The sequence below is a fragment of the Scyliorhinus canicula genome, chromosome 2 (assembly GCF_902713615.1).
Source record: "Scyliorhinus canicula chromosome 2, sScyCan1.1, whole genome shotgun sequence".
NCBI classification, from domain to species: Eukaryota; Metazoa; Chordata; class Chondrichthyes; order Carcharhiniformes; family Scyliorhinidae; genus Scyliorhinus; species Scyliorhinus canicula.
Genome location: NC_052147.1, coordinates 247265335 through 247279416, shown reverse-complemented (window position 1 = coordinate 247279416; position 14082 = coordinate 247265335). Strand labels below are relative to the sequence as shown.

The 14082-nt window shown below is 45.9% G+C and overlaps 1 protein-coding gene across 1 annotated transcript in view; it reads left to right on the top strand.

The window, feature by feature from the left end:
* Positions 1-13258, top strand: part of LOC119962089 (neurexophilin-2-like) — a 164193-nt gene extending 150935 nt beyond the window's left edge. Inside the window, exon 2 of the mRNA XM_038789943.1 lies at positions 12235-13258. Within this exon, the coding sequence (XP_038645871.1) occupies positions 12235-12984 (750 nt within the window). The 3' untranslated portion in view covers positions 12985-13258. The remainder of the gene's footprint in view (positions 1-12234) is intronic.
* The last annotated feature ends 824 nt before the right edge of the window (positions 13259-14082 follow it).

Sequence of the window (14082 nt, the reverse complement as noted above, 5' to 3'; positions counted from 1 at the left end):
GGCTAATGGCAAGATTCTTGGTAGTGTAGATGAACAGAGAGATCTCGGCATCCAGGTACATAAATCCCTGAAAGTTGCCACCCAGGTTAATAGGGCTGTTAAGAAGGCATATGTGTGCTAGCCTTTATAAGCAGGGGGATTGAGTTTCGGAACCACAAGGTCATGCTGCAGCTGTACATAACTCTGGTGCGGCCGCACCTGGAGTACTGCGTGCAGTTCTGGTCACCACATTATAGGAAGGATGTGGAAGCTTTGGAAAGAGTTCAGAGGAGATTTACTAGGATGTTGCCTGGTATGGAGGGAAGGTCTTACGAGGAAAGGCTCAGGGAATTGAGATTGTTTTCGTTAGAGAGGAGAAGGCTGAGAGGTGACTTAATAGAGACATATAAGATAGTCAGAGGGTTAGATAGGGTGGACAGTGAGTCTTTTTCCTCGGATGGTGATGACCAACACGAGGGGACATAGCTTTAAATTGAGGGGTGATAGACATAGGACAGATGTCAGAGGCAGTTTCTTTACTCAGAGAGTAGTAGGGGTGTGGAACGCCCTGCCTGCAACAGTAGTAGACTCGCCAACTTTAAGGGCATTTAAGTGGTCACTGGATGAAAATGGAATAGTGTAGGTCAGATAGGCTTCAGATTGGTTTCACAGGTCGGCGCAACATCGAGGGCCAAAGGGCCCGTACTGCGCTGTAGTGTTCTATGTTCTATGTTCTATGTTCTATGGGACAGGGATAGGGGAGGGGCTGGCGCTGCCCCACCTCTGTGGGTACTATTGGGCTGCCAATGCAGCGATGGTGCGTAAGTGGGTAATGGACGGGGAAGGGGCAGCATGGAAGAGGATAGAGATGGCGTCCTGTGTGGGCACGAGCCTGGAGGCGCTGGTGACGGCGCCGTTGCCGCTCCCTGCAACGAGATATACCACGAGCCCGGTGGTGGCGGCTACCCTCAAAATTTGGGGGCAATGGAGACGGCATAGGGGAGAGGTGGGGGGCTCGATGGAGTCCCCGATATGGGGGAACCATCGGTTTGTTCCAGGGAGCATCGATGGCGGATTTCTGGGCTGGCACAGGGTAGGTATTAGGAGGTTGAGGGATCTGTTTGTGGATGGGAGGTTCGCGAGCCTGGGGGAGTTAGAGGGGAAGTTTGGGCTCCCCCGGGGAACATGTTTAGGTACATGCAGGTTAGGGCGTTTGCCAGGCCGCAGGTGGAGTGGTTCCCCTTGCTGCCCCCACGTGGGGTACGGGACAGGGTGCTCTCGGGGGTGTGCGTTGGAGGAGGGAGGATTTCAGACATATACTGCGTAATGCAGGAGGTAGACGAGACCTCGGTGGAGGAGCTGAAGGGTAATTGGGAAGAGGAGCTGGGTGAGGAGATTGAGGAGGGGACGTGGACGGATGCCCTGGAAAGGGTGATTTCCTTCTCTTCCTGTGCGAGGCTTAGCCTCATACAATTCAAGGTGCTGCATAGGGCAAACATGACTGGGACGAGGATGAGTAGGTTTTTCGGGGGCGAAGACTGGTGTGCTAGGTGCTCGGGGAGCACAGCTAAACACGCCCATATGTTTTGGGCATGCCCAGCGCTTGGGGAATTTTGGAAGGTGGTATCAAGGACGGCGTCGAGGGTGGTGGGATCCAGGGTCAAACCAGGCTGGGGACTCGCAATTTTTGGGGTTGCAATGGAGCCGGGAGTGCAGGAGGCGAAAGAGGCCGGTGTCCTGGCCTTTGCGTCCCTTGTAGCCCGGCGGAGGATCTTGCTCCAATGGAAGGATGCGAGGCCTCCAAGCGTGGAGGCCTAGATCAATGCTATGGCGGGGTTTATCAAATTGGAGAAGGTGAAATTTGCCCTGAGGGGATCAGTACAGGGGTTCTTTAGGCAGTGGCAGCCTTTCCTGGACTTCCTGGCGGAACGGCGGGTGTTATCTCTTTCCTTTCTGTTGTTTGCTTTTTTTTGTTTTCGATTTAGTAGTTGGGGGGTGGGTGTTGTTCTTGGGTTTTTACAATGGTTATTCTGTTAATATTGTTTTGTTGTTTATATTGTTGTGAAAACCTTAATAAAAATTATTTTAAAAAATAAAATTTAAAAAACGATGATACCTATTGGAATCCCTGCCCACTTGATACTCGACCCAGAGTCCTGGAGAATCACGAGGGCCTGGAGAATCTGGTACCGTGTCTGCTAAGAGAGCCTATATTCATCCATTAACATCCTCTATCTGGCGAGCCGGAGTACAGTGGTCGGGTCGGCACCCAGCACCAATCTCTATTTCGGCCGGACACCCAATTCTCCACCAATCGTGACCTGCGTTGCCGGCATTTCACGGTGGAGGCAGCGCCGTGTAACATAGGGCCAGTCGCGCACGGACCCAGCCTGTCAAATAGTGACCACTTTGGCCAGGCTCACCACCCCGGAGCAACCCCCACACCCCCAGCCCCTGCCAAATCCACCCCTGCCAGGGGATCGGCTCGCCACCCCTGTCTGCGGATCAGCTCTCCCCCCCCCCCCCCCCCCCCCCCCCCCCCCACCCACTGTGGCGGCGCGGAACCTAGTCCGCAGTCGCCACGTTGGGTTCCTGAAAAAAATAGTACACACGCCCCATACCGTCGAGAATTCGACCGATTGGGGCGGAGCATTGGGGGGGTGGGCCTCAGATAACATCCTGAGGCCGTCCATACGGCGTGCACCGTACTCTGTGAGTACGCCGTTTTGGAGGGGGCGGAGCATCGCAGAAGCGGCTCCGTCCACGATTTCTGCGCCAACGGGGATTCTCCGGCCGAACGCGATTTCGGCGTTGGAGACCAGAGTATCCCACCCGAAGGTTTTTTTATTCCTTTTATTTAAGAACTGTTTTAACTGTTGTTAATTGTAAAGATATTTCTTTGTTACTAATATGGTTAAGTCTGTGTTTAAATTGAAGTTTGTTTGACCATAAACGATACCTAATGGTCAGTGTTGTCAGTCGTGTGGTTTATTAGCCTTCCCTCACAGTCTTTCAAATTGCAAATAGTTGGGTTTCTCGTACCCGGTCCTGAAAAAGAAAATCATGTTCAATAAAAAGGATTTTAATGGATATCTTCGTGCAACCAGAGTGCTCAAGATAAGAGTGGGACCAGAAAGTGCTGAAAAGTTACTCAAACTTAATGGACAAACCAGCAGACTCTAATATAATTGACATCCTAAGGCTGTGAGAGCAGCTAGAGGAGGAAATATTGATGCTCCCAACAATTCTGAGAAAAGGGAAATGGTTCCAGGGGAAGGAAGGATTGTTGGAAATGTGATTCTCTTCTTTGAAAAAGGAAATGGGGGTATACCAGGGAATTATGTAACATTTAGCCTTACCGCAGCTGTTATAGGTTTTGATAATACAGCATTAGATGGCAGGAGCTAATCGGGGCAAGGCAGAATGTCTAATTGGAAGATGATACTTGACTAATTTTATGGAATATTTTGCGAGAAAACAACAGTGGATAGAAATTCAGTGAATGTGACTTACAGACCGGATTTTGAAGAAAAAAAACCCAAGCATTCGATACATAACCATGCCAGGGATCTATTGCAAAGATAATGGCACAAGAGATTAAGAAGACCCTGACTAAATGCATAGAGAAAGGGTTAGAGGTCAGAAAGCTGCGACGACCAGTAAAAAAATAATGATGCATGGTGTTTCACAAGGATCTGTCCTGACCCATTACTGTTCATGTACATCAATTATCTGACATCGGAAATCAAGGGAGGATATAACACAATTTGCTAATAACACAAAATCGGGAGGTATGGCAGGTAGCCCTGAGTACCATCAAATACCCCAGGAAGACATATAAAGAGGCAACCAGAGGACAGCAATAGGCTAGCTGGCTGGACAGGTATGAGCCAGCTGCTGTTCGGTATGGTGCAAAGTACAGTCATTTTAGAAGTAAAACAGGGAAATTAAGTCAACCTCAAATGGTAGGATTTTAAATGGAACAGTAGAGCAGTGGGGTATTAATGTGGGCGGTACGGTAGCACAGTGGTTAGCACTGATGCTTCACAGAGTTACAGTGTTACGGGGATATGGTGGAGGCGTGGGCACAAGTGAGGTGCTCTTTCCAAGGGCCAGTGCAGGCTCGATGGGCCGAATGGCCTCCTTTTGCACTGTGAAGTCTATGGTTCTCTGATTCAGCAGTTTGGGCAAAGATTGCACTGTGCAGTTGAGTAAGGTTTACACAAGCTGGTGAAAAGCAGCATATGAATGTTGGAAATCCAGCGCAAACAAGCTTTCCAATAAGTTTCAGTGATCCAAGGTTAATACAGCAAGGGCTCAATTTTTATTTCCTCCTCTTTGAACACGAGCAAATAAATATAGCCTCATCAAGGGAAAGAGGAAATCTGGGAGGAACCGAGAGAAATTTAGAAGAAAGGTGATGGTGTGCATGAAAACAACCCAGGTGATGGGAATGAATATCAGCAACAAAGATTAATGTCTTCTTGTAAATATCATGGTGCGTAGTACTGAGAGGCTGCAGCTCTCCCAGAATAATACACAGCATATGGAATAAGACTGTGAAGTTGTTAAACCCCACGGATTGCTTTTATAAAATGTCAAAAACAATCATTAAAATGTCGGGAGCAGACTGTGTTTTTCATTTAGATTGCAGCAGTGTCTCTACAGTTCAGAAGCAGTATAGAAGGAAGGATAAGTGGCCAAAGAGTGTGTCTTCCTCTCTGCGGTCTGTGTTTGAATTCAGCTCACGCTGATGGGATGAAAGTTTCTCTCTGCTGATTGTAAACGTTCTGTGTGAAATGGGTTTCAGCCATCTCTAATCAGTTCCTGGTAGGCAGCACAAAAGTGCTCCGAATTTTGCATCACGCTCGACTTAGTTGGTAGCACAGTCACCTCTGAGTCACCTCTGGTTTCAGACCGTGATCCACAATTTGACCACGTGGCCTGGCCTGACGTTTCAGTGCAGCAGCATTGCTCTAAGTGTCCTCATTCAGATGAGATGCTGACCTGACCCAGGTGGCTGCAAAATCTCTCAGGGTACTATAACCCCTATTGAATACATGTTGTGACTTTTCCATTTCATTTATATCCGACTTATAATGGAACGTTAAAAATTGCATGCAAGACCCTTTGCAGGTTCAATACTTCCTCCTAGCTTTGCAATCTTATGCTTCTAAGAAAACCAAAGATTCTATTTGCATTTTTTATGTTGTGTCTAGTTGCACTGCCACTTTAGTGCCCTGCGCATCTGCACATTAGATCGTAGATCATAGAATTTACAGTGCAGAAGGAGGCCATTTGGCCCATCGAGTCTGCACCAGCCCTGGGAAAGAGCAACCCACTTCAGCCTACACCTCCACCCTGTCCCCGTAACCCCACCTAACCTTTTTTGGGCACTAAGGGCAATTTAGCATGGCCAATCCACCCAACTGCACATCTTTGGACTGTGGGAGGAAACCGGAGCAGCCGAAGGCAACCCACGCAGACATGAGGAGAATGTGCAAACTCCATATGAACAGTGACCCAGAGCCGGCATCAAACCTGGGACCCTGGAGCTGTGAAGCAACGGTGCTAACCACTGTGTTACTGTGCTGTTTGAACTTTTTCTCTCATTTCTCCTGCACCATTGTCTTTTCTAATATTACTTCCTGCATGGTTGTGGGAACTGCCCCAAGTTTAGATCCCCTACCCAGAAGATAGAGGAGGAAATTAGAACATGTTCCTCCACCCCTCCCTCACAGAGTTTCCTTATTTAACCTCCTAAGTATGGACTGAACTTTCCCACTGGGTGTGAGGATCCCGATGTCAGAGTCAAATGGGGAACCCAAGCCCTCATTTGCCAGCAGTGAGGTCTGCTGAGTGATTTTTCCAGGAGGCATCCTCTTGACTGACTGCCAACAGGCCGCAATCCATTAATTTGGCCGGCTGATTCCTGATGCTGCCAGCGTGGCCAGAAGACCGGCAACTCTGAATCCTCAGCAGTGCGACTGGGAGAGGAGGGTTGCTCCTGAGCCGGAAAGGAGACCATGGACAGAATTCTCCGGAAGTTGCAATTCATTTTTTCTGCCGGCAGCATGAAATGAGGAGAATACAGAAGCATGCTGCCCGTGACCGGCACGTCATCAAGAAATACGTGGCTGGGGACCGGGGAATCACGCCCCTCAAGTCCCAGACGGGTAAGTTAAATAAAAAAATTACCAATGGCTGACAGCGAAAGACCCCGAGGATCGGAGAACACCCCTCCAGAGGAATGACAATGGATGCGGGACCTGACTTTCCTGCCAGTATCCCCTGCTGCAGGTGGTGGAGCATCAGACTCCGAAGGCTCTTCGGGCTGGCACGTGGAGGCTGCCTTCAGGAGACATAGAGCAGGAGTAGGCCACTCAGCCCTTTGAGCTTGCTCTACCATTCATTATGATCATGGCTGATTGTTCAATAGCCTTTTCCCAGCTTTCCCCATATATCCTTTGATCCCCTTCACCCCAAGAGCTATATCTGACCCCTTGGATTGGATTGGATTGGATTTGTTTATTGCCACGTGTACCGAGGTACAGTGAAAAGTATTTTCTGCGAGCAGCTCAAACAGATCATCAAGTACATGAAAAGAAAATACCTTCCTGAAAACATACAATGTTTTGGCCTCAATTACTTTCTTGGGTACTCACACACTCACCACTCTCTGGGTGAAGATATTTCTCCTCATCTCAGTCCTAAATGGTTTACCTTGTATCCACATCTCTGACCCCTGGTCCTGGACTCTTCCCCCCCCCCCCCCCCCCCCCCCATTGGGAACATCCTTCCTGCATTACCTTTCTAGTTATAATTTGTTATAATTTTACAGGTTTCCATGAGATCCTCCCTCATTCTTCTAAACTCCAGTGAATATAATTCCAGCTGACTCAATCTCTCCTCATATGTCAGTCCCACCATCCCTGGAATCAAGTTGCTAAATCTTTGCTGCACACCCTCTCGAGCTTTCCTGAGATAAGGAGACCAAAACTGCACACAATATTCCAGGTGTGGCCTCACTAAGGTCGTGTATCATTGTAGCAAGACATCCCTGCTCCTGTACTCAAATTCTCTCGCCATGAAGGCCCACGTACCATTTGACTTCCATAGCACCAGCTGCACTTGCATGCTTACTTTCAGCAATTGGTGTACAAGGATGCCCAGGTCTCATTGCACACTCCCCTCTCTCAATTTGTAGCCATTTAAATAATAACCTGCCTGGCTGTTTTTGCTACCAAGGTGGATAACCTCACATTTATCCAAATTATACTGCATTTGCCCACTCACTCAGCTTGTCAAATTCACACTGAAGCATTTCTACATCCTCCTCACAGCTCACCCTCCGGCCCAGCTTTGTGTCAACTGCAAATTTGGAGATATTGGGTGCGATTGTCCCAATTGGAGATTAGGATCCCTGTCAAGGTCCCATCCCAATCACTGGCAAGCCCCCCCCCTCAGTCCCCTTATTTGCCACCACACCCCCCCCCCCAACCATCAGGAGCCTCCAATCCCCCTTCAGCTCCAGCTGCAGACGGAAAGACCACATAAACGACCCCTATTGCAGGAAAATACCTTGACCTGAGCTACTCCTGCCCCAGCAGAAGCCCCCACTGAACTCCACCTCCCATGAAGAACCCTTTCAGCACCCTGGAGATAATTGTAGGGAGAGTACTCACTCCCTTGGAGTACAAGCCACCCAAGTCCCCGTTCCTCATAATTTGAACCAATTCACGCCAGTGGGACTCCCGGCTGAGGGGTGGCGTGCTGGAGCATCGCAGGAAGCAAGTGAATTGGGGGTTCTGCCCACAAAATACATTCAAATTAGGGTATTGACCAATTTGCATGTTCCTGCCGGGTCTGGGTGGTAACGTCTTCAGGGCCATTGGGAACATTGTCAGGGCTGGTGGGGGACTTGCAACGGGTTTCAGGATCGGCGTGAAAGCCGTATTTTGCTCACTGGGCCATCGGGTTCCCCATCACTGGCTGGTGGCCACAGAGAATGCTGCACATTACATTGAGTTCCCTCATCAAAATTATTAACATATATTCTAATTAGCTGCAGTCCCAGCACCGATCCCGATGGTACCCAACTAGTTTCTCTATTCGTTCATGGGATGTAGGCGTCGCTGGCTGGGCCAGCATTCAAGGGCATGTAAGAGTCAACCATATTGCTGTGGGTCTGGAGTCACATGTCGGCCAGAACAGGGTCATCCTTAAGGACATTAGTGAAGGGTTTTTGTAGCAATTGACAATGGTTTCATGGTCATCATTAGACTTTTAATTCCAGATTTTTATTGAATTCAAATTCCACCATCTGTCCTGGTGGGATTCGAACCCACGTCCCCAGAAGCATTACCCTGGGTCTCTGGATTACTTGTCCAGCGACAATACCACTACGCCGTTGCCTCCCCAACTAGTCACTGCCTGCCATTTGTTAAAAAGGCCCGTTAATTCCTACTCTTTGTTTCCTGTCCGCCAACCAGTTTTCTATCCATCTCAATAAACTACCCTAATCCCATGTGCTTTAATTTTATACGCTAATCTCTTAGGTGGCACATTATCAAAAGTCTAAATAAACCACATCCACTGGCTACGCCTCATCAACTCTACAGGTTACATCCACAAAGAATTACATCAAGTTGGTCAAGCATGATTTCCCTTTCTTTAATCCATGCTGACTGTCTGATTCTGCTACTGTTTTCCAAGTGTTCTGCTATTTAATCTTTTATAATGGACTCTAGAATTTTCTCACGACCGACTTCAGGCTGTTTGGTCAATAGTTCCCTGTTTTCTCTCCACCTCCCTTTTTAAATAGTGATCTACCCTCCAATGTTCAGCAACTGCTCCAGAGACGTTAGAATTGTGTAAGATGACCAGCAATGCATCCATTATTTCTCGGGCCACTTCCTTAAGCACTCTGGGATGGAGATAATCGAGCGCTTGGGATTTATCGGCCCTCAATCTCATCAATTTACTTTTGCAAATCGGTTAGCCGCCTTCATGGAGCAGGTCCCCGGCCTACAACCTGCCCAGCTAGTGCTGGAAAACTTCCTTGGTGGCAGGACAGCTTTGGAGAATCTCCCTGACATGCCTCCCCCCCACTATTTCATTGGCCCACTCTACCTCCCTGCACGCCCCCCCCCCCCCCCCCACCCTCCCTCCCTGAAATTTGGAGGGGCTTTCCTGAAAATTGAAAGCTGAACCTCATAATTCATCTGTCAGTTGTTTATTTTGTCCCAGCACTGTATAGAATTCCCTCTCCTTTGAGGGTCTTTCCCAAGTGTTTTTCTGTCAGAAACACTTACTTGTATCCCAGTCATAAAGTTGATAGCTTTGTTCTTTACCTTACATGTATCTATTTGTAGTTACCAATTTACTTCCTTAATCCCAGGATGCAGCATTGGAAAAGGCACAAATTTTGCAGGGCTTCAACCAATCTCCTGCCTTTACTCACAGTCATAGAGTCAAACAGTACAGAAGTGGCCCTTCAGCCCACCGTGTCTGCACCGACAAACCGCACCAAATCTACACTAATCCCACTTTACAACACTTGGCCCATAACCTTGAATGTTATGGCACTCCAAGTGCTCATCCATGTACCTTTTAAAGGTTGTGAGGTTTCCCACCTCCACTACCCTCCCAGGCAGTGCATTCCAGACTCGAGTCAAAGTGTTTTTCCTCAAATCCCCTCTAAACCGCATGCCCATCACCTTAAAAGTTATGATCCCTTCAACCAAGGTGAACAGCTGCTTCTGATCCACCCTGTCCATACCCTCATAATCTTATATCCCAATCAGGTCTGTCCTCAGCCATCTCTACTCGCAAGAAGATAACCCAAGCCTATCCAACCTCTCTTAATAGCTCAAATGTCATATCCCAGGCAACATCCTGCTGAGTTTCCTCTGCACCCTCTCCAGTGCAATCACATCCATCCAATAGTGAGGTGGCCAGAACTGAACACAGTACTCCACCTGTGGCCTAACCAAAGCTTTGTACAACTCCAACATCACCTCCCTGTTCTTATAATCTATGCCACTACTGATAAAGGCAAGTGTCCCTTATGCCTCCTTAACTACACTATTGACCTGTCCTGTTGCCTTCAGATATATGTGGACAAGCGCCTCAAGATCTAGCTGTTCCTCTGAGCTTCCTGCCATTCATTGAGTACTCATTTGTCTTATTACTCCTTCCAAAGTGCATTACCTCACACTTTTCAGGGTTAAATTCCATCTTCTCCTGATCTGTCCACCTGACCAACTTACCTATATCTTCCTGCAACCTTAGAACGTCTTCCTCACTATTAAGCAGCCTGCTAATCTTTGTGTCATCTGCAAACTTACTTGTCATCCCTCCACCCCACACACACAGATTCTCATCTATATTTTTTATGCATATCACAAACAATAACGGGCCTTGCGTTGGTCCATGTGGTATGCCACTGAACACTGGCCTTCAATCACACAAAGAATCTTCTACCACCACTCTCTGCCTCCTACCACTAAGCCAGTTTTGGATTCAACATGCCAAGTTACCTTGGATCCCCTGTGCTTTTAGCTTCTTTATCAGTCTCCCATTTGGGACATTGTCAAAGACTTTCCTGAAATTCATATAAACTACACTAACTATACTATCCCCTGTAGGAGATTGCCATAACATCCTGGAGAGGGTGGATGCATAACTTCCCTCAGCATTCTGCATTTCATAGAGTTTTCTCACTTGCCTTTCATATATGGGTGGAACTTCTGACCACACCTGACAATGCAAAAAGAAGTAGCTAGAGCCAGACATTCCTTCACCTGGGAGTTCTTGGGCACAATCCACCCATAAAATGATTAACCTCAGCTGGAATATGAGCATATTATTTTTATTTTTATAAATTTCGAGTACCCAATTAATTTTTTCCAATTAAGGGGCAATTTAACGTGGCCAGTCCACCGAGCCAGCACATCTTTGGGTTGTGGGGGCGAAACCCACACAAACACGGGGAGAATGTGCAAACTCCACATGAACAGTGACCCAGAGCCGGGATCAAACCTGGGACCTTGGCGTCGTGAGGCAGCAGTGCTAACCACTGTATCACCGTGCTGCCCCAAATATTAGCACATTATCAGAAACCAACTGTTGCGTTGAGGCATAAGGGCCTGCACAAGGTCATTTGGATGCATCAGTAGTGTTCAAGCCTGGTGAGCATCCTGGACCTTTTGAAAACTCACCTTTTTAAATGAAAAATTGGGCCTAGTAGGCTGAGTTGGGAATGGCCTGGGAAACCCTCCCTCAGACACAAGTGAAAGCAGAGTCTCTGGTAGCAGGTCAACACCAAAGATGTGCTCATCTGTTCCAACCAGATGAGGAGGCCTAAGGCTGACCCCAAAAGCTGCAGCAGAGTAAGTGCTGGGGGTCCGAATGGGCACAATCCTGATCGTCATGACAGGGTTGTAACACTGAAGTATTCGAGACCCAGATGATTTATTTGTTTCTATCCTCTATTTTGCTTGTGAAAGTGTCCTTAACCTGTGAAAACCACGAGGACTGTGAATTAGTTTTGTTTTATTCATGAGTGATGTGACACCCACCTATGTCCACTCATCTCCGTCTTATCATCAATGATAAAACTTCAATCATTGGCTACATAAACACATCTTAGGACAATGATATTCAAGGGTCGCAATATTCATGAAGAAAACGTTCATAAAAGAAAGGCAAGTGATTATCTCATTTGTATATGGTAATAAATTCTTTTTTACAGGATGTAATTGTGAGAACAATTATGTATGCCTTTACTGGCACTGAAAGCAGAAAAGGAGTGTGTTATCTTTCCTAGAAATACAGCATCCGTTAAATAATCATTGCTTGTTAACTAGAATCGTGTTTATTTTCAATCAAATTAGTTATCGCTTTTGTGGCTTTGAAAATATCACATTTACGTAATGAATTAGTGAATCATCAATTCCCTGCTCTCATAAAAAATTAAATAGTTCATTTTTTTCATACAGGACAAACTATTAAAATTAATACACTGCATTTTGTAGGAGACCTGTGCTGTATTCATCACCCACACAGTTTATCCCATAGCATTAACAGGATGCCAGTTTCTTCTAAGTGTTTACAGGAGCCCCATAATCATTTGGTGATACTGGTAAAAGCCGATGTATTGACTGTAAAATACTAAAACAGCACCCGAAGGTCAGATTGGGGGAGCTAATTTGAGATTTGCTCTTGCATTAACATTCTGTTTCTTAATTGCAGATCACCACTCATGAGAATCATCTAGGAAGAACATTGGAACTATTGGAATTAAGGGACAAGGCAGCAAGGCAAACATTTGCAGATAATTTGGCTGATCCACAAAGGGTAAATCCATTGCGGCTGTTTGTGAAGGAGATTCCAAAGCCAAAACAGGACATCACTGATAGTTCACATATCAAAGCTTCAGACGACTTATGGGCATGGTTGAACAACCTAACAGACATTCAGGAATCTCACTCACGGACCAAACGCAGACCCATTGTTAAAACAGGAAAATTCAAGAAGATGTTTGGCTGGGGAGACTTCCACTCCAACATCAAAACTGTCAAGTTGAATCTTCTTATCACTGGGAAGATAGTTGACCATGGGAACGGGACTTTCAGCGTCTACTTTAGACATAACTCGACGGGTCTTGGGAATGTGTCGGTCAGCCTGGTCCCACCATCCAAGGTTGTGGAGTTTGACTTCTCCCAGCAGTCAACGCTGGAGACCAAGGAGTCCAAAACATTCAACTGTCGAATCGAGTATGAGAAAACCGACAGAGCAAAGAAGACCGCACTATGTAATTATGATCCTTCAAAGATATGCTATCAGGAGCAGACCCAAAGTCATGTTTCCTGGTTATGTTCCAAACCATTCAAGGTTATATGCATATATATAGCTTTCTACAGTGTAGATTATAAACTTGTGCAGAAAGTTTGCCCTGATTACAACTATCATAGTGAAACTCCTTATTATTCATCTGGTTAACAGGATATCCATGGCTTATGTTATGTGAAGACTGTCATTCTGTATGTAACTTATTTATACATAGTCAATGTCATGGAATAATAATGATAGTAACTGTTTAAGACAGGCACATCTGGTTTGGTGCAGCTGTTACCCCAAAGGGAGCATCTGATGGTGTAAATGCATGATGAGCATTTGTAAAATGAAGAAGTTGTTATATACAGTCCTCATAACAAGTAAAAAATTAAAATAATATGCAGTTATGAAAATAATAAACTTTGTCTTTGAAACTTCAGCCCAAGGCTAAACTGCATATTTATATTTCAACCACAGCTCCCGATACAGGAATGAACAATTTTCTAAATGTCAAATTTGCACATTAATTGAAGAATGCAGTCTTTATAGTTTTTTTTCCCCCTCTGGGGGAAATAAAAGAAAGTGGAAGGTAGTTTCATCAACTAGCCAAACGTAATATAGTATTGTAAAAAAAAAAGTTGACTGAACATATTTTAATGTACAATATGGTGTGTTTTGTAAATGTAGTCCTGTAAAAATGTTTATTTATAAAAGGCTGTTAATGTCAATAAAATATCAAAATTGGGAATGAATCAGAGGACACAAAGTAAGCAATTTAGTAAACAAATACTCTGTTATGCATTTGTTGTGCAACCCTTCAATAAAATGTCACATAGTTTCACCTCAACATGTCTTAGTATTTAATGAGCATTTTAAAATGAAATAGGGTCCACAGCATTAGCAGACTACTAAGTCATTGCAAACATATTTTTATAAATTTTAAACATAGGGCAAATTGAAATTGGTGGGTACGATGTTGTGGACATCACAGAAACGTGGCTGCAAGTGATCAGGGCTGGGATCCAAATACCCAAGGATATGTGTCTTATTGAAACGACAGGCAGATGGGCAGAGGGGGTGGGGTTGCATTTTTAGTGAGAAATTAACTCAAATCGATAGCAAGAAGCGGTATAGGGTTGAAATCTGTGTGGGGAGAGTTGAGGAATTGAAAAGGAAAAAGACCCTGGTGGGAGATATGTACAGGCCCCCTAGCAGTAGTCAGGATGTGGGGCAGAAAATAAATCAGGTGATAGAAAAAGCATA